This window comes from Serinus canaria, chromosome 5 (genome assembly GCF_022539315.1).
Source record: "Serinus canaria isolate serCan28SL12 chromosome 5, serCan2020, whole genome shotgun sequence".
Classification (NCBI taxonomy): domain Eukaryota; kingdom Metazoa; phylum Chordata; class Aves; order Passeriformes; family Fringillidae; genus Serinus; species Serinus canaria.
In genome coordinates, this window is record NC_066319.1 from 60,431,069 (window position 1) to 60,450,322 (window position 19,254).

The 19,254-nt window shown below is 47.1% G+C and overlaps 2 protein-coding genes across 3 annotated transcripts in view; both read left to right on the forward strand.

Moving 5' to 3' along the window:
- SOS2 (SOS Ras/Rho guanine nucleotide exchange factor 2) overlaps nt 1-10,963 on the forward strand; it is a 48,348-nt gene extending 37,385 nt beyond the window's left edge. The window contains exons 14-23 of the mRNA XM_050975445.1: nt 419-638; nt 3,144-3,263; nt 3,513-3,675; nt 4,133-4,250; nt 4,340-4,512; nt 4,773-4,889; nt 7,013-7,274; nt 7,582-7,623; nt 8,487-8,596; nt 9,199-10,963. Coding sequence (XP_050831402.1) covers nt 419-638; nt 3,144-3,263; nt 3,513-3,675; nt 4,133-4,250; nt 4,340-4,512; nt 4,773-4,889; nt 7,013-7,274; nt 7,582-7,623; nt 8,487-8,596; nt 9,199-9,708 — 1,835 coding nt within the window. The 3' untranslated portion in view covers nt 9,709-10,963. The remainder of the gene's footprint in view (nt 1-418; nt 639-3,143; nt 3,264-3,512; nt 3,676-4,132; nt 4,251-4,339; nt 4,513-4,772; nt 4,890-7,012; nt 7,275-7,581; nt 7,624-8,486; nt 8,597-9,198) is intronic.
- Nucleotides 10,964-12,706: 1,743 nt separating this feature from the next.
- VCPKMT (valosin containing protein lysine methyltransferase) lies at nt 12,707-16,982 on the forward strand. 2 transcript variants are annotated; one of them, XM_050975724.1, is made up of 6 exons: nt 12,707-12,918; nt 13,049-13,159; nt 13,626-13,698; nt 14,640-14,759; nt 15,733-15,837; nt 16,465-16,982. In XM_050975724.1, the coding sequence occupies exons 1-6, from the start codon at nt 12,707-12,709 to the stop codon at nt 16,477-16,479; spliced, it is 636 nt and encodes a 211-aa protein (XP_050831681.1). In that variant the 3' UTR covers nt 16,480-16,982. The 2 variants fall into 2 exon arrangements, with proteins under 2 accessions (XP_050831681.1, XP_030095771.2); XM_030239911.2 differs by having other exon boundaries at nt 15,733-16,982.
- The last annotated feature ends 2,272 nt before the right edge of the window (nt 16,983-19,254 follow it).

The window sequence follows — 19,254 nt, forward strand, 5'->3', positions numbered from 1 at the left end:
TTCCAGGGGCAGCCACAGCTGCTCTGGGCACCCTGTGCCAGGGTCTGCCCACTCTCTCGGCCAGGAATCCCAATCCCCAATATCCCATCTAACCCTGTCCTCCTACTGTTTGAATCCATTTCCCCCTGTCCTGTCCCTCCATCCTTTGTCACAAGTCCCTCCAGCCTGAGCTCCAGTTCCCAAATATATTTATTTACAAACTCAAAACATTCCCTCCCCAGAGGTTGCTCTATAACATTGGCATTTATGAAAGAACATGAATTTATTAAAATCCACCACTTACAACAAGACCAATTCACTTTTCCCCTCTTGGACTTGTAGTTTAACCCTCCCCTCTGTCAGTTTAAATCCAAACTTACAACAGCATTAAAAACAGCATGGGGGATTTTTTCTTTTTTTAATGATTTCTCTTCTACAGGAAAATCCATGAAGAAGTGGGTGGAGTCCATTGCTAAGATCATCAAGAGGAAGAAAGCCCAGGCAGATGGGGTCAGCCACAACATCACCTTCGAGAGCCCCCCGCCGCCGCTGGAGTGGCACCTGTGGCGCGTGGGGCACGGCGAGGCGCTGGAGCTGATGACGCTGCACCCCATCGAGATCGCCCGGCAGCTCACCCTGCTCGAGTCCGACCTCTACAGGCAGGGCCCCTTCCCCTCCCTCCTGCTCCTCTTCTCGCTGGGGCTGGAAACACAGCAGGGCTGCTAAGGAGGGCAGGAGCCTCCCTGCAATGGGAAATGGAAAATATTTCCTGTCGTGTTTATGGGGTGCCCAGATGAAGGGAGGAATGATGGATCTGACTCCATGCTCTCAGAAGGCTCATTTATTATTTTATGATACTGTGTTATATTAAAAAATACTGCACTAAACTATACTAAAGAATACAGAAAGGATACTTACAGAAAGCTAAAAAGATAATAATGAAAACTCCTGACTCCTTCCAGAGTCTGACACAGCCTGGCCCTGATTGGCCAAAGAGTGAAAACACTCACACCAAAAATCCAATGGAACAATCACCTGTGGGTGAACAATCTCCAAACACATTCGACATGGGCACAGCACAGGAGAAGCAAATAAGATAATTATTGGTTTCCCTTTCTCTGAGGCTTCTCAGCTTCCCAGGAGAAAAATCCTGGTTAAAGGGATTTTTCAGAGAATGTGAATGCCACACCCTCCCTCCAAATTGTTGTAATTTTGAAATTAAGGGGCTCTCAGGCAAAGATGTGGGAATAGGAATAACAGTTCTTTATTAGAGAAGAAAATAAAATTTAAAAATGCAGTAATACAAAACAACTCTGCCAGAGTGAGAGCATGCTCTGCCCCCTGTGTGTCAGGGTGGTGGCACAATCCCATCCCAGGGGGCTCAGGGTGGTGGCACAGTCCCATCCCAGGGGGGCTCAGGGTGGTGGCACAGTCCCATCCCAGGGGGGCTCAGGGTGGTGGCACAGTCCCATCCCAGGGGGGCTCAGGGTGGTGGCACAGTCCCATCCCAGGGGGCTCAGGGTGGTGGCACAGTCCCATCCCAGGGGGCTCAGGGTGGTGGCACAGTCCCATCCCAGGGGGGCTCAGCCCTCCTGCAGTGCCAGCTGTGGCTCTGCTGGAGCAGGGATCCTGCACAAGGGGGGAGTTTTCCTCTGCAGCTCCAGGGCTGCTGGAGATGGGCCTGCTCTCCCTCTGGGAATGCAGGGCAGCAGAAAGCTGCTCCTCTGGGAATGCAGTGGGCAAAGGCTGCTGGGCTGTTCCCAGGGCAGATTGGATCCAGGGAGGAATGCTTGGCTCCTCCCCTGGGCACAGCATCTCCCATGGGATGGTGGGATTTGATCAGCCCTGCAGGGACACTCAGTGGCCATGGACAGCAGAGATCTCCTGCAGGGAGTGTTGGCTGTGGGAGGGATAAAGAAACCTGCCCCAGGAACAGCAGAGAACTGCCCCATCAGATAGGAATAGAATACACACCCCCGTTTCCAACCTAAGACAGTTTTCTTTTTTTTTTCTTGGGTTAGGGTTGGGATTGAAAGTGCTTGAGATGGTATTTTTTGTGTTTGGACTAAAGTGTTTATTATTTTTTATTTATATTATAGTGTTATAAGTCCTGAGTTTTATAGTACTTCACTAATAAGTTACAAAATGGTTTTGTTTAGCTCTTTCTACAAGGTTTTTTAATAGTAAACTGTTTAATTAAGAAATAACTCTGAAATTATTTCTACTTTTAACTTAATAACTAATTATTTGTGTTTTGCAACGTGGATTTTTCTGTCTAATTATACAATACTACTTAAACTCATGAAGAAGGTGAAGAAGAAAACTAGCTACTGCTTTAAACCTTCTGTCTTGATTTAGATATTATCTTTTAAAATTTTAACCTCTGAGTTTTCTGCTATGTTCTATTACAGACTTCTATTTAAACGCTACACTCATAATCTTAGTGCTATTATATAATTTTGGGAACTTTCTCTGTGGCTTCAGGTTAAATGTAGTGTTTATTTGGGGGTCAGTGTCTTTCAACACACAAAGTCTAAAATTCTCAGCATCGAGGTTCCAACACTCTCACACCTTTTTTGTCATTGTTTCAGCCAAAAAAATGCTCCTCATTCACACCATTGGTCAAAAATACCCTGTGACTTCCAAACTTTACAAGAAGAGGTTTCTTTGCTGTGTGCTCTATGTTAAAATATGCAAAGGAGTGGAAAAAAAAGAGTTTTTATCTCCATATCAGACTTGTGACAACAGAAATGCAGGGGAGATAATTCAGGAGTGTTACAAAATTCAAATTATAAAATCCTGCTTCAGTGATGGGAGGTTTTGTGTTGAAACCAACCTGTTGCTGCAAGTGCTTCACTTTCCTGTTTTCAGTTTTTAACTTTTTTGAAGTTGTTTTCTTGCCCTTTCAGAAAATTAAACTCACTCCTTTGTAAATTTCTTATCTGAAAATTCTTCTTCAAAGTTATCCAATTTCAATGAAGATAAAAATGTATTTCATCTGTACTTGAGCACTCCAAAAATGGTGGTTTGTATTAGATGATGTGGGATTGGATTTGTGAAATATCAGGTTGTGATTAGGGGGAGAAATAATCCATCAGTGCAGAGACAGAAATGACAGTTTTTATTGGTTCTGAGCATTTTGCCTCCTGTTTTGTCATTGCCAGGGCTGTGCAGCCTTCTGAACTCGTTGGCAGCGTGTGGACGAAGGAAGATAAGGAACTGAACTCCCCAAATCTCCTGAAAATGATTCGTCACACTACAAATCTCACCCTGTGGTTTGAGAAGTGAGTGCAGGGCAGTGCCACTGAGCACTTTTCCCCTGATGTGCTTGGGCTTTGCTGGTTTATTTCTGCAAATCCTCCCTTGGCTTTCGAACATGTGTAAGATGTGATTACAGAAATTCATCCTTGAGATTCTGGAGAGAGCCAAAATCTGCATGAAGGATGGGTTTTCATGGAAAAAAATTGATTTAATAACTCAGAAAGTGTCAGGTTTTATTTCTCAGTGTTTCTCAAATGGCATCTTTTGATCAGGTGCATTGTGGAGACAGAGAACTTCGAGGAGCGAGTGGCTGTGCTGAGCAGGATCATCGAAATCCTGCAGGTCTTCCAGGACCTCAACAATTTCAATGGTGTTCTGGAGATTGTCAGTGCTGTGAACTCTGTCTCTGTCTACAGGCTGGATCACACATTTGAGGTGAGTTTAGAGCATGGAAAAGGAAATTAAATCAGAATCCAGAGCTGGGTCCCACACGGTTCTGGGTGAAATCCATCGTTGGCAGCAAAGCCTCCCTGGAGTAAAACAGAAAAACAAGAATGTGAATAAAATTATTTCAGTTTTGTATGGCTGAAAGGCAGCACAAGGCCTTGAAGTCAAAATCAAATGTTACATTTTTATTAAATACCAAATTTAATAACTTTAAAGTTAAAATAATAATCTGTTTTCAGTAATCTGGAATCTTTTCTTTGGGATCCACATGACTGAATAATTGGGGGCTTCAATCCAGAGCAAACCATTGCCACAAGGGGTTCTTTGAAACCTTCATTTCAATTCCCAAATTTTGCTCAGAGAGCCAGGAATTTGCCTTGTATTTGCTAACCATGCTGTTGAGAACATTTCCATCCCTATTTTTCTTCTAATTTTGACAACTCAGGCACTCCAAGAAAGGAAAAAAAGAGTTTTGGATGAAGCAGTAGAATTAAGCCAAGATCATTTTAAGAAGTATTTAGCTAAGCTGAAGTCAATCAACCCTCCCTGTGTGCCTTTTTTTGGTAAGTAACATCAAATTTTTTGTGTGGTGTCACTCTGAAGTTGAGTTTGCTGCAGATGTATGGTTAAAAACTGCTTTTGTTTTAATCAGGAATATACCTAACAAATATCTTGAAGACAGAAGAAGGGAATCCTGACTTTCTTAAAAGACAAGGGAAGGAATTAATTAACTTCAGTAAGAGGAGAAAAGTGGCTGAAATTACAGGAGAAATTCAGCAGTATCAAAACCAGCCCTACTGCTTACGGGTCGAGCCAGAAATCCGGGTGAGCAGCCATGAAAAATCTCTTTGGGGATTGGAGAGGAGGGAAAATGCCAAAGAATCTTCCACCACTGGACTAATTTTGCATGAATAGTGATTATCAAAAGAGGGGGGAGCAGTGGGTGGTAGACAACAAAGAACCACACAACGGAGCAGCCAAAAGTGGTGGAAAATGACATTTTGAATCACTGAATCACGAGTATTTCATTAAGATTTTCTCTGTGTGCTTATTTTTTAAATATTCTTGCTACTTGTTTCATTCAGAAATTCTTTGAAAATCTCAATCCCATGGGGAAGATCCCAGAAAAGGAGTTTACAGATTATCTGTTCAACAAGTCCTTGGAGATTGAACCTCGGAACTGCAAGCAACCCCCTCGATTTGTGAGTATTTCCTGAAATCTCATGGGATCAGAGAGCACCCTGAGTTGGAAGGGAACCACAGGGATCATCAGGTCCAATTCCTTCAATATTTAATTAAAATTAAATTGCTACAATTCCCTGACCACCATGGAAGTAACACATGGTTACCTCAATCAGCCAGATATATTTTCTTCTATAATTCCTTATCCTGAGTTGATTTTCCACCTAAACTTGATTTAAAAATACTTCTACTCCTGATGTTTGTAACTACTAAAATATATTATCTTTGTCTGATTTTAAAACTCACTTTTTTCCCCTCAAAACTTGAAATATTGCTGTTAAGTTTGTATTTCTTATCATACAGTCATATGATAAAATATGGAGTAATATTTTTCATTTCACAATACCAATAAATCTTAATTAAAATATTACTTTTATACATATATTCAGTATTCTTTAAGATAATTTCTGGTTTTGTTTTGTCTAAATATTTTGTGTTATTGCAAAAACTGCAGACTTTACTAGGTGCAACCCTTTTTGCTGAAGAAAATACAGTTCCATTTAAAGGAGTAGCAGTTTTGGGTTTAAAACCCCAGATCCTGGAGCTCAGAGTTCTTTTTTAAGCAAGAAAATCACAATTTAGAGCACTTGTTTTTTAAATGTTGTAATTGCCTGAGGAACTGGAGCCATGTCTAATTTTTTGGGAGAGCTATAAATCATTTTTGCCATCTCTTGCTAGAACAATGAGTAAGATGATGTTACAAATGTGGCAAGAAAACACCAGAAATTGCTGTTGCAAAAATCCTTCTGACAGTAATTTTATTAAAATCTTTCTAAAAATAGGAGTCCAGTCAGCTGGGCAGGAATTCTTGACAGCTCATGATTTCCTAAGAGAGAATCTTACTGGGATTTCAGGAAAATCCAGTTGTGGGTGCTGCAGTGTGCTGGACACCACTGAAAGATGGGGACATAATTGGCTTTGCAAGGCTCAGCTTTGATCTGTGCTGGATTACAGCCAAGCCTAGCCAGGCTGGGTTTGTCCACACAGTGACCTGGTGTAGGAATTGTGTCCTGGATAAACTGGAGGACAGGGACACCATGTTTCCAAGTGTGTCCTTGCTCCTGGCTGTGTGCAGGGCCTGGTGACCCTCTGGGCTTTTGCTGTTTCTGTGCTGCAGCTCTGAGGGGCACTTGAAGTCAGTTTCTCTTTCCCAAGGCTGTTTTTCCCAGTGTTTTGTCCTGGTTGGCAGCAGAACCTGGACTCTTCATTCCTCATACTTGTGGGGAAAGAAAAGATTTCTTCAGCTGCATCCACAACTTCCCAGCAAATCCTGCTGTGTAAATAACACTGCACCTCCCATCAGATGTACCCCTGTGCTGCTCTTTGGGAAATACTTCAAAAATACCTCACAGAGCCTTGGGAATGCTGCAGTGGGGAATGGCAGCAGTGTTGGGAATGCTGCAGTGGGGAATGGCAGCAGTGTTGGGAATGCTGCAGTGGGGAATGGCAGCAGTGTTGGGAATGCTGCAGTGGGGAATGGCAGCAGTGGTTGGGAATGCTGCAGTGGGGAATGGCAGCAGTGTTGGGAATGCTGCAGTGGGGAATGGCAGCAGTGTTGGGAATGCTGCAGTGGGGAATGGCAGCAGTGTTGGGATTGCTGCAGTGGGGAATGGCAGCAGTGTTGGGAATGCTGCAGTGGGGAATGGCAGCAGTGGTTGGGATTGCTGCAGTGGGGAACATTGCAGTGTTGGGAATGTTGCAGCGTGCTATGTTGCAGAATGGCAGCAGTGTTGGGAATGCTGCAGTGGGGAACATTGCAGTGTTGGGAATGTTGCAGTGCCTGGGGACATTGCAGTGTGGGGAATGTGTAGTGTGGAGCATTGCAGTGTTGGGAATATGTTGCAGTGTTGGAAGCAGTGTTGGGAGCATTGCAGTGCTGGGAACAGTGTTGGGAATGTTGCAGTTGGGAATGTCGCAGTGTTGGGAACAGTGTTGGGAACGTTGCAGTGCTGGAAACGTTGCAGTGCTGGGAACATTGTAGTGCTGGGAATGTTGCAGTTGGGAACATTGCAGTGTTGATAATGTTGCAGTATTGGGAACAGTGCTGGGAACGTTGCAGTGCTAACTGCTCCCCTGTCTCCAGCCCAGGAAAACAACGTATCCCCTGAAATCCCCCGGGATTAGGCCCAACACGGGCAGGCACGGCTCCACGTCGGGCACGCTGAGGAGCCACCCCCTGCCCCTGGAGAAGGAGCCCAGCAAGATCAGCTTCAGCAGGATCACCGAGGCCGAGCAGGAGACGGCGGCGTCGGCGCCGACCTCCCCCAGCACGCCCTCAACGCCGCCCGTGTCGGCGTCCTCCGAGTTCAGCGTCTTCTTAGACATCGACCTCAACAGTTCCTATGGTAAACAACAACTCATCGTGGGCTCATCGTCGTTGGTGCTGTCCCTCAGGCTCCCCAAATGTATTGGGGGTGCCCGTGTGCCAGGATTTAAAAATGTAAATTGCAACATGTGAAGTAATGAAATGAATTCCCAGCCTGAGTTAAATTCTCCAGTTCAGGAATGTCTTACACTAGAAATTCTCATTTGTGCTTGCAGCAGATAAACCTGGGGGGTTTTCTCATCTCTTGGGTTATTCAGGCATTTGTTATGTGCTGCAGTGCAATGGTTCTGTCTGGAAATGGTTTAATGGATTCTTTTATTTCCCAGGTAACAACAGCATCTTCGCTCCTGTGAACTTGCCTCAGTCGAGTGAGTATTGGAACTCTGTTAAATTTTAACTCTGCCTTCCTTGGGTTCAGGAGAGCTCGGTGGGGACTAAAATCTGAAATCTGGGATGAGAATGTGGGCTGCATTCAGAAGGGCTCCTTTTAGATCAGATGTCCAGTAAAGAATGTAAAGCCTGAAACTTAAACTGCTGGTTTAGTTTGGGTTGGGTTTTTATCTCCAGGCTCTCACATGATTTTCTTTCTATTTTGAATGTCCTTGATGATTGTTTTGTTTGACTAAACCTACAAATATAGCAACTCGATAATTTCCTAATTCCATGTAGTGAAAATAACTGCTCTGTTGCTGGGAAGGAAGAGACACATTTTGTACCACACCTGTGAGGGATATCCTGCATTCACCTGTGACTTCAGCTGTTCTTTTTATTTATTCCACACACATTTTTTAAAATATGATTCATTTAATTTCCAGCTGGAGAGCACAGGCCTGATGTAGACACAGAGCTCAGTGCACTCCTAAGAGGAAAAGCAAAGGTGTGACAGAAATCACCAATACAAGTCAGGGGGTGTGTTATGTCCTAATTTGAGGATTTTTTTCTCCCTCTTTAAGAACTCACTTGGAGTTCCCTGGATTTATTTTCTTGTCCCTCAGCATTGCCTGCTGACTGCTGATGCCTTTTTTTGATACTGGACATAGGAGAACACTTAGTGAGGCCTAGATCTGATTAAAGCAGTGAATTAAAGGATTTCATGCTGCTGAAGTTACTGGTTCGTGTTGCTGTGGAGCACAAAGATCTTACTTGACTTGCTTTAAGTTTGGCTTGATATTCCAGAATATATTCCTCAGATATTGCACAAGGAGTAAAAGATCTGCTTTTCCTTCTCCAGAGACTTTCTTCAGCTCTTGGGGGAGCTTCCCTAAACTGAGTGATGAACCTCAGAACCCTCCTCCACTTCCTCCACGAAAAAAGATGGATCAGGATGCTTCCAATGCTAAGGTATTGCTGTCCTGGATTGAATAACTGTGGTGATAAATTTGGGAATATCTAGAATCATTTCTCTTGGAAAAGACCTTGAAGATTGTCAAGTTCAACCATTGATCCAAACAGGGCTCTGGCAGTGTAAAAGACTTTGAGATGCAGAGCTCCAGTTTCCTGGATTCCCAGTGTCCAAACCCTGCTAGGAATTTCAGGAACAAAGTGTTCACATTCCCATCAAGGGCACAGCTGCCGTGCTTCTGACAGCAGCACTAGAAGGGGGCAGGAGAATTCCTCATCTGAGTGAAGACTGCTCTTTATCCAAACATCTGGACAAGGGAAATGGCTTTAAACTGAAGAAGAAGAGTAGGTTTAGATGGGATGTTGGGAATTGGGAATTCCTGGCTGGGAGGGTGGGGAGGTGCTGGTGCCCAGAGAAGCTGTGGCTGCCCCTGGAAGTGTCCAAGGCCAGTTTGGACAGGGTTTGGAGCAGCCTGGGATAGCGGAAGGTGTTCCTGCCCATGGCAGGGGGAGGAATGGGATGGGATTTAAGTTCCCTTCAATCCAAACCATTCTGGTATTCCGTGCTCTCCATTCCTACACCTCCTTTTTCTCCACCGCAGGGAAATTCCAAGTCTGATGACGATCCTCCAGCAATCCCACCTCGGCAGCCGCCGCCTCCAAAGATCCAGCCTCGCGTTCCTGCTTACAGCGCCCCGCTGGAGCAGCCCCTGCACAGCCCTCCTCCTCCGCCCCCCCGGGACCCCGTCCCCGACACCCCGCCCCCGGTGCCGCTCCGCCCGCCCGAGCACTTCATCAACTGCCCGCTGAGCCTGCAGCCGCCGCCGCTGGGACGCTTCCCCCGGGACCCCGAGTGGCTGCGGGAGGCCGGCTCGGGTCCCAGCTCTCCGGCCACCCCTCCCAGCACCCCCTCCCCGCGGGTGCTGCGCCGCTGCTGCGTCCTCAGCGCCAGCCACAACAACCTGGCCCAGCCGGCCGTGCCGCCCGTGCCGCCCCGCCACAACTCCAGCCCCCAGCTACCCAAACTGCCACCAAAGACTTACAAAAGGGAGCTCTCCCACCCTCCTTTGCACAGACTGTCTTTGCTAGAGAATGCAGAAACTCCTCAATGACCTTAGCCATAGTAGTCATTGACACTGGAATACTGTTTGTAAAGTTCCTCTTTTTTTTTTTTTTTAATTTATTCAAAAGAAAAAAAAAGGCAGTGTATTTTAGTATTTTCACAAATTATGCTCTTAAAGTGCTGCTGATCAAAAAAAAAAAAAAAAAAGGTTTAAATTGGAAAAAATTCAGACTACACACATTCCAGCCTGTGTGGTTGGACAGCATTAGCCTCAGGTGAGCAGCAGCATTGCCTTGGTTCACATCCTCAGTGCCGACCGTTCTGCCAGGACACAAAATAGACCTTTTGCACTGTAAACTACACTAAGTGAATTTAAACTGACATCATTTAATTGCACTGAGCCAAAAAAAAGGTGCGTCTGTGGAATTTTTTTTCAAATTTGAGCACTAGTGGCCTTTTTTTTAATTAAGGAAACCCAGCAATGGGATGATCAAACAACACAAGGATACAGGGCGTCACAGTTATGAAACCTCTGACCACTTGCCTTGAGGTTCCTGAGTGACAGCTCCTGTTCTGGAATATTCTCATGCCATGTCTTAATTGCCATTGATTTGCTGCTGAAGACAAAGAAAAAAAATAGGTTGAAATCTAAATACCAAAATATTCCTTTGGTCTTGGTTCTTTGGAGAGAGGATGAAGGGGGAGTACCTGTCCGGATCTCGGGGAGGATCCCGAGTACTTCATGTGCATCCTGTTCAGATGTGCCTTTTTTGTTTGGATAGGCAAAGGTGTCTTAAGCTAAAGAGTTTGTCTGCTGTTGTGGAGAACAAAGCTATGCGCCTGTACAATTGTTTATATTGTATATTTACAGATATGCTAATGACATGTATAAATTGAAGTTGACTTCGAGGCCTATAACACAGTCTGCTACTCCTGGGATTGGATCCGGCCAGCAGCGTTCCCTCTGGCTCGGGAGCAGTCCTGCCTTCCAGACCTAATACCTCCCTTTAGATCTACACTTAACTCGTGAATCCACTTTGGAAATTGGTAGCATTTAAACCAGCAAACACTTCAAGCTTTATTAAACTTTTTAAACTGATAAGTGAATGGAATTTTTCTTTGCCAGTCGAACGCCCATGTTTGAACTGGTGTGAGAGTGAGTCTGTTTTACTGGTAGTTCTGTAGCAGCATTTATAAAGTGGCCTTCACAAGCCACATTTTATTTACTGGTTTGTGGCCTTTTACTGTGCTTTGTATCAGAGTTCTTAACAAGATTAATAAATCACCCCATTCTTAATTTTTAAGAGCTTGAGCAGTGTGTGTTCCTTGCAAGGACAAGGTTGGGAATTGCATTTTTGACAATATAAAATAGCCCAATTTTCCATGCTGCTGGTCTCACTTTGGCTCATCCCAGGCTTCCAAATCACACTGCAGCTTCTCATCAGTCTGCCTAAGCTGCTCCCATTGTCTTGGGCATTCCATTTGGAAAATTCTCCTTTTTGGAAAGGAGATAGGACTGAAGAGGGATGTTAATTAGAAATCCCCTGAGTTGGAAGGGATCCATCAGGAGTCCAACTCCTGGCCCTGTACAGGATCATACCAAGAACCCCCAGTTTTCTCCTGGGAAGATGAATTTTTCCATCTATCTCTTGAACACTGTTTTTTTTACTGCTTGTCCCCTCTGTGCTCCTTCCCTGAGGAAGAAGAGAGGGTTGGAATGCATTCATGCAAGGGGCAGAACACACTTTTTTATAGAACTGCTTCATTTTGCTATTAAAAGGTTCAAGACGTCCCAAATTTGAGATGCATGGACTGGGAATGCGGGTAGGAAATGGAGAATGACTTGGAAAAGTGGAATTCTTTCTTAGTTTCTTTGCATTAACTTTTTTGAAGTCCCCACCAGCAGCTATTGCTAAACAAGGAATAATATTGTTTCAGACTTTCATGTGTTGTTGAAGAGGAAGAAATTCTCTACCACATTTTAGAATATACAGATGTCGGCTTTATGCCTTCCTGTACAAGTGCTTATGCCAGAACCATTTTGAATATTCCACAGTAAAATATATCATAATATGGCCCTGGAAAGTGGTCAAAGGCAGTGAGACTCCCACCAGTATGGTTCAAGAGAGCAATAAATAACATTTCAGTTACTTCTTAATTAGAGGGCTAGGTAAAAAGAACAACAAAAAAAATGCTGGAAGTGAAAAAATGTGAAGTTTGGGTTTGAAGTTGGCTTGTGTGGGAAAAGGCAATTCCCTCAGAAAACTTCTTCTCAAGGGGAATCTGCTGCCCACCAAGAGGCCTCCCATTGCTCTAAAAGAAATAAAGAAACGAAGTAATAAAACTTCCTTCCATATATCCAAGGGCAGGGGGGGAAATCTAAAACCTTTGAACTTCAAGATGTCAGTGCAGAATCAAGTCATATTCAGTTGCTGGATTAAAACCTTTTTTGTGAATTTTAATATTAAAACCTTTGTGTAGGTTTGTTAAGACCTTTCTGTAGGCTAAGTCCTTTTCTGTAGGTTTATTAAAACCTTTTTCATAGGTTTATGAAGACTTTTTTCATAGGTTTATGAACCTTTTTGTAGGTTTACTAAGACCTTTTTGTACGGTTGTTAAGACCTCTTTTGAGTTTATTAAGACCTTTTTTAAGTTTATTAAAGCCTTTTTGCATGTTTATTAGGACCTTTTTTGTAGACTTACTAAGACTTTTGGAGGTCTATTAAAACTTTTTTGTAAGCTTATTAAGACCTTTTCTGGAGGTTTGTTAAGACCTTTTGTAAATCGCGGAGGGCGGTTTGTAACAACACCTTGAGGAGAGCTCAGGCTGGAGCGGGTGAGGAGGGACGAGGGACGGCTCCTGAGGGCTCCGCGCTCCCTCAGGGCCGCGGCTGCCGGAGTCCTGGAATCAATTCCGGCTGGAAAAACCTCCAGACCCACCGCTCGCAGCCTCTCCCGCCGCCCGGAGCGGGCGGGCAGCGCCGTCCCCTCACGGCCCGCCCGCCATTTCCTGAGGGGCGGGGCCGCGCCGCCTCAGAGCCGCGGCCATGGCGGGCTTCGTGAGGGAGCTGGAGCGGCGGGCCGGGCCAGCGCTGCGGCTGGAGCAGCGGGCGGCCGGCGGCGTGGGCTGTGTGGTGTGGGACGCCGCGCTGGTGCTCGCCAAGTTCCTGGAGACCGGCGCCTGCCCCCTCGCCCGCCGCCACGTCCTGGAGCTGGGTGCGGGCACCGGCGCCGTCGGCATCATGGCAGCCACGCTGGGGTGAGCGGATTCTCTGCCCGGCGCTGTCTGCTCCCTCAGACACTTTCGGTTCCTTTAAACCCTGTTTTCTGTGCTGTGCGGAGTGTCCCTTGCCATGGCGTTACTCCCCAACCACGTGTGTGTGTTACAGGGCGAACGTGACTGTCACAGACCTGGAGGAGCTGCAGGAGCTGTTGATGGTTAATATTGAGAATAACAAGCACCTGATCACAGGGTCCGTCCGAGCCAAGGTACTGAAATGGTTTGTATGAGCCTTTATTTAATGTCTCTGGTCAGCTTTAACGGGGATTCTCGGTTCAGGTTGCAAAAGAGTCGGTTTAGATGGGATATAGGGAATTGGGAATTCCTGGCTGGAAGGGTGGGATGGTCCTGGCACAAGTGCCCAGAGAAGCTGTGGCTGCCCTTGGAGGTGTCCAAGGCTAGTTTGGATAGGGCTTGGAGCAGCCTGGGATAGTGGAAGGTGTTCCTGCCCATGGCAGGGATGGAATGGGATGGGATTTAAGTTCCCTTCCCACCCAAACCATTCTGGTATTCTGTGATCCTGCACTGCCTTCATTAAATTTCTAAATAACTTCAAAACACCTCTGTGAGTGGGAAACTTAATATGAGAACACAATAGCTAGATTTATGCTCAGTCCTTTAGTATGTGTTATCACTAAAACTTCTTTTCACTTCTTGTTGGTTTTTTTCTTGTTTGTTCTTTTTAGGGGTGAAGATGTAACAGAATTTCAGCCTCCCCCCGATTATATACTCATGGCTGATTGCATTTACTATGAGGAGGTAATTGACTACTTTGCTAAACCCCTACAGAAAGGTTTCTTAGGAACGGGGTGGGATCAGTGTGTTTAGTTTGAGAAGTGTTCAGATAAATATTTTGCTCATGTCGTGGTCCCTGTGGTTTATAGGAGTAGGTAGAACAAGACTGGAAAATGCATTTTAATAGATGTAAGGCCATTAGACATAGAACTAGAGACTATTTTTATGTTAAAAATCCCAATTTGAATGTTTGTGCCTCCCCCCACCTCTCTTTTTTTGACATTAGGAATGGTGAAGCAGAATGTGAACTGTTGAAATCGCTGGTAAATGAAATTAAAAGTGTTATATCTGCTGTTTGGGTTCTCCTCACACTTTCCTTAGGAAGGCAAGAGGAGAAATCCTGCCACAGCTGAGTGAGTGGTTGTTGTAGTTGCCTCGTGTCCTCAGCTGGAGCTTGTAGGATGTGCACAGAGAGCTGAGGGAAGCTGCAGGAAAAGGGAAATAACCTGACAAACCCCATGTCCCAGTGCCCTTCCAATGGCTTTACCAGCCCCTGGCACTGGGTCCCTGCCTGTTGATCCCATTTCCCTCCATTGTGGTCTGGATCTGAGCCATCCTCCAGGAATAACTGAGAAAACTCTCACTTTTGAAACACACTGAGGAGTACTCGTTGTTGTGTGCCTCGAGGAAGTGCCCACTCAGCAGTGTGGGATGTTTCTGGCTTGGATTCCAGTTCAGTTTTCTTGGTCAGTCTGGGAAATTCTTCTCCTGTGAGTCCCCTTTTCTCCTCTGCTTCCCAGCTTTTTCCCCATATTCTTCTTGTCCCAGTTAAAGCACTAAAAATAACCAGCAGAAAAGTGACACTGGGAGGTTCTCTCCTGAGTGAAGACTTTAGCTAGAGGGTATTGTAACCAGAGAAATGAATTTGAAATCCACGTGGGAAATGTTTAACCTTTTTTGGGCAGTCCTTGGAGCCCTTGCTGAAGACCCTGAAGGACCTGACAGGCCCTGACACTTGTGTGCTGTGCTGCTATGAACAGAGGACGATGGGGAAGAACCCTGAAATTGAGAGAAAATACTTTGAAGTAAGTGAGTTTTAAGCATATTTTCTTTTAGGCTGCTCCATTGAAAGCAGAGGGAAAATACAAAGTTGCTCAGGAACTCAAAACTCTCTCCTGAGTGATAGAGGTGCTTCTGAAAAAAATCCTTCTCTCTAATGAGAGCCCATTAATAAGTGTTGTAATTGAATGTTCCAGCTGTATCTTGTGTGCAGGTGAGGAAAAGCAGCACGGAGAACAGCTGTGGGGGATGATGGTCGGTGAAGCTTTAACTCTGCACCTGTGGTGACTGCTGAGAAGCAGCTCTTGTGCAGGAGAGCAGGATTATATATAATACCTGTAATATTGCAAAAAAAACATGAAAAGGGAGAGAATTCCTGTGGATTGGTAGGTGTTAATCACAGCACCTGTTTGATAATTAGTGCCTCACACTCCTGTGGGGCCCTGGCGCTGAGGAGGGCCGTGCTCAGCTCTGATGAGGTGCTGCTCCCACAATAAACTCAACAGGTGTTGGTGTTTCTGGCTGATTTCTGTATTTTTAAATGATTTATTTCCTTCCTTGCCAGGTTCAGCCCAGGCAATCTGAGCATGGCCCAGAGCTGACACTAGGGGATTTTAGACTGGTTTTTTCTCTCCTCTCCCTTTCAGTTGAGGGGGTTGGCAGACAGGCAGGTGCTGTGGTTTGGCTTAGCATTTTAGGGATTGAAGCAAAATCATGGATTCACAGAATCATTTAGGCTGGAAAAGTCCTCTGAGATCACCAAGTTCAACCATCCCCCAAGAACTGCCAAGGCCACCACTAAGCCACGTCCCCAAGTACCACATCCACACATCTCTTAAATCCCTCCAGGAGTATTTTACCACAAGCTTAAGTAGATTTTTCTGGAGTATTGCAGGTGTCTGTAGCTTCAAGTTAGTGCTGGAGCAGTTTAGATGAGGGTGAAGTGCTGGATGGTGGGGGATGCCTGGAATGATTGTGGAACTGTTCTTTGTGGAACAGCTGCTCCAGAGGGACTTTGAGCTGGAGAAAATTCCCCTGGATAGGCACGACGAGGAGTATCGGAGCGAGGACATCCACATCGTGAGCATCCACAGGAAGCAGATGGTAGGCCCACAGAATCCCAGGATGCCTTGTGTTGTTGGGAAGGGACCTTAAAGCTCATCTCATTCCACACCCTGCCATGGGCAGGGACACCTTGCACTGGAATGGTTCATGGCACCAGCACAACTCCTGCTGCCAGGAATTCCCAGAGCTGCTGTTTCCTTGGCACAGCGTGAGCACTCCAGGGGTGTGCTCCAGTCTGACTGTGAAATTTGGGACCCTGTGGAACCACAGCCCTGCTGTACAAAGGAGCTGCCTTGTTCCCAAACCTGGTGCTCCAGGTGCCAGCCTTCCTCTCCAGCACTACCTCTGAGCTTCACATTTCTCCTGCTTCCATGCACTGGTGGGGTGGGATCTCCAAACTGGAGTTTAGAGGCACCAAAGTAATAAAAATAAAATGCCTGGTGCCGCTTTTGGCACCGTGGGCTCTGCTGTGCCACCCTCTCCCCAAAACCAGGCTCTAGATGTGATACTCAGCAGCTGCCAGGATTGCTTTGATCGTTTTGGGGTTAACTGATGAAGCGTGAAGAAAATATTTTGCATATTGTGCTGACACAACGTGCAGGCTCAGCTCTTGAACAAAACCAGGCCACTTACAAATCTGTCATCTTTGTGAAAATCTCTTGACAGAATTTCCCATCGTGAGATCTTTGAGCACAGGATGTGTCCCCTGGCAGAGCTCTGGAGCAGCGGGGATGGGATAACACCACAGAGGGACTGCGGTGTGGTTGTGACTCATCTGCACCGAGCAGCTTCTGGCTGGCCGACTCGGCAGCCGAGGTGTCTGACAGCGCCTTCCGGCCGGACAGCTGTGGGCTGGCCGTGTCTGCGGCCCGGGGAGGCGGGGAGTGGAGCCGGAGCTCCCCGGACAGCGCGGGGGCGTGTGCTGGTGCCGCTGCTGCGGGAGCGGCGCTGCCGAGCGCTCACCGAGCCCATCCCGGGGCACCGCGCCGAAACCGCCGAGAGGGGAAAATGGGAGCGGCTCGAACGGCCGGTCAATAAAACTTGGGCACGGGAGTCGGGTTTCAGATGGTGGGTTTTTCATTCATCCTGTGCTTCCTGTGTCATTCCCTCCTGGGAGGTTCATTCCAGGAGCTGAGGCTGTCGTGGTGTTGGTTCCTGCACAGATAAAACACTTGTGCAAAATCGTTCTGCCTTCTCTTTTCACCTGTGGTTTTCCAGTGCAAAGATCTGCAGTGTTCAAGTTTGACACCTTCAGATTATTCTGGTGAGCAGGTTCCTTGTGGCTGTTGGTGTTTCTGCCTCTTGGAGCTCAGTGGTGGCTCAGAGGAGGAATTTTGCAGGAATTCTCACTTTTCTGTGGTGGAAGCAGCTGTGGAAGTTGGATCTGTGACAGAGGCACGAGTTATGTGGCTGAGTTTTCTCTAAGAAGCTGGTGGGTTGGGAGGAGCTTTGTTTGCAGGCTCTCAGGAGTTTCCTGCACCTGCCCTGAGTTCAGGCTCCCTTTATCTCCAGTAAGAGAATTCCTTGCAAACTTCCCACATCCTAAACCACTGTCCTGGCTTGCCGAGCGATGATTAGCGAACGCGAGAAGCTAATTTGTCAAACCACACGTGTTATTTGTTACCTTGTTATGAAAAGAGCTCCTTAATTACCCAGTGGCCTGCAGGAAGGGATTTACTGGAATGTTTACACCAACGTGGCTTCCCAAGTGGAAGCTGTGATTGCAGAAAAATGAGGAAAAGATCCCCAAATCCCCGCAGTGGTGGGGATGATGGCACAAAGGGATGGTGTCACTCTGGGACACTCTGGCACCCTGCTCGGTGGTGGGGGTGATGCAGAGGGGAGCAGCCTTTCCCAGGGGTTTGGAGCTGATGGAATAACTGTTTCCGTGTGCTATCAGCACTTCCTTTTGCACGGGGCTCGGATCTCTTGTTAAGAAGAAAAAGGGAAGAAGTTGTGCTTTTTCTTCCCTGCTGGCTGCTGCTCTGCTGTGCCCTCAGCTTTGGGCCTGTGTCACTCAGGCTGTGACTGTCCCTAAATGACAGGGACCTCGTGGGAGGAGGCTGGGTCGTGTCACCCCCTGCGTCACCTCCTGTCACTGGCTGCACCCGGCGAGGGGGATGTAAAACCCAGCTGCTGCTGCTCTGCAGCTGCGAGAGGAAACTGCGCTAACCAGGGCAGCAGGGCGGGGCCCCTTGTCCCCAGAGCCACCACGTGAAACTGCTGCTTTTGGGGGAGAAAAAAAGGCTTTGGGAAAGGGGATGAGATCCTACTGGGGCTCAGCTCCACCATGTCTGGAGAGGCTGCCTGCTCTGAGCTAGGAGAGGATGTGGAGCCCTCACGGAAAACAGGATGCGAGGGAGGTGGTGATCCTGCCTCTTGCCAACCTCTCTGTTCTCTCACCTGTCCTGTTTGTCCCAGTTGGACTTGCCCTGATTCCTTGGAGAGTTTTGGTGCCACTTCCATGGAACACAGGCTCTTAGGAGAAGTCTGGCTGTGACAGAGTCAGGCTCTGCCCAGCCTCAGGGGCACAGCAGGTGCTCAGGAGAATTCCTGTCCCTGGCCTCCTGCCATGCCAGCTCAAATCTGTCCCAGCTCTCCATGTAAGAGAGCTCACCCTGGGCTCTGCCTCCAGGCTGGCTGTGGTGGGAACCAGCAGCACCAAATCCACCACATCCCAGCTGGGTACCCACTATCTTGCTGAGATTTGTCCTCACAAGAGAGAGCAGGAACCTCCCTGTGCCGCTGCTGTGGGAGCTGGTTTGGTATCACAGGCAGAGACATTTGGGAGTTTGAGGCTTTTGCCTGAAGTCATGCTTAAATTGTGGATAATTTCCTGGCATGGCTCCAACACCAGCCCAAGCCATGGGAAACTGTGTGGGCTGTGCTGTGGAGGTCACTTGTGATTTTCCTGGGAGAGCCTTGGTGCTCCTGTGCTGGCTCAGCCCACAGCCCTTGAGGGTGCTCTGCCCTGTCCCTCTGGTGACAGCAGTGGCAGTGCCACCATCCTGTGGTGCCTCTGGGGCTCTGCTGGGCTGCTCACTTCTGGCTGTGGCAGCCAGTGGAGCTGTTCCAGCTCCACTTGGATCGAGGGCACGCGGTCTGGGAGGGAGCACAGTGTGTGATGCCAGCTCAGCACCAGCCACATCAGTCACTGATGGCTTCTTGTCATGGTGTCAGGCACAAACTGCAGGACCCTCAGTGCTGCTTGAGTATTTTTCCCTTTTCTAGGACAAGCAGGAGATGCACGGTAGCTGCCAGGAGGAGTGCTGGTGTCCAGATCTGGCCATCCATGAGTGATTCCTGGTGCTGCTGCAGAGCCCCTGGGACTGTGTGAGGCCAGGACCTGCTCCCACACATCCCTCAGGGCTGGTGGCTTTACTTGGGAAAGTGTTCTCCCCAGCTGTGTAATCGTTTTCTGTGGCATGTAGTCCTGCCCAAATGGATTCTCCTCTT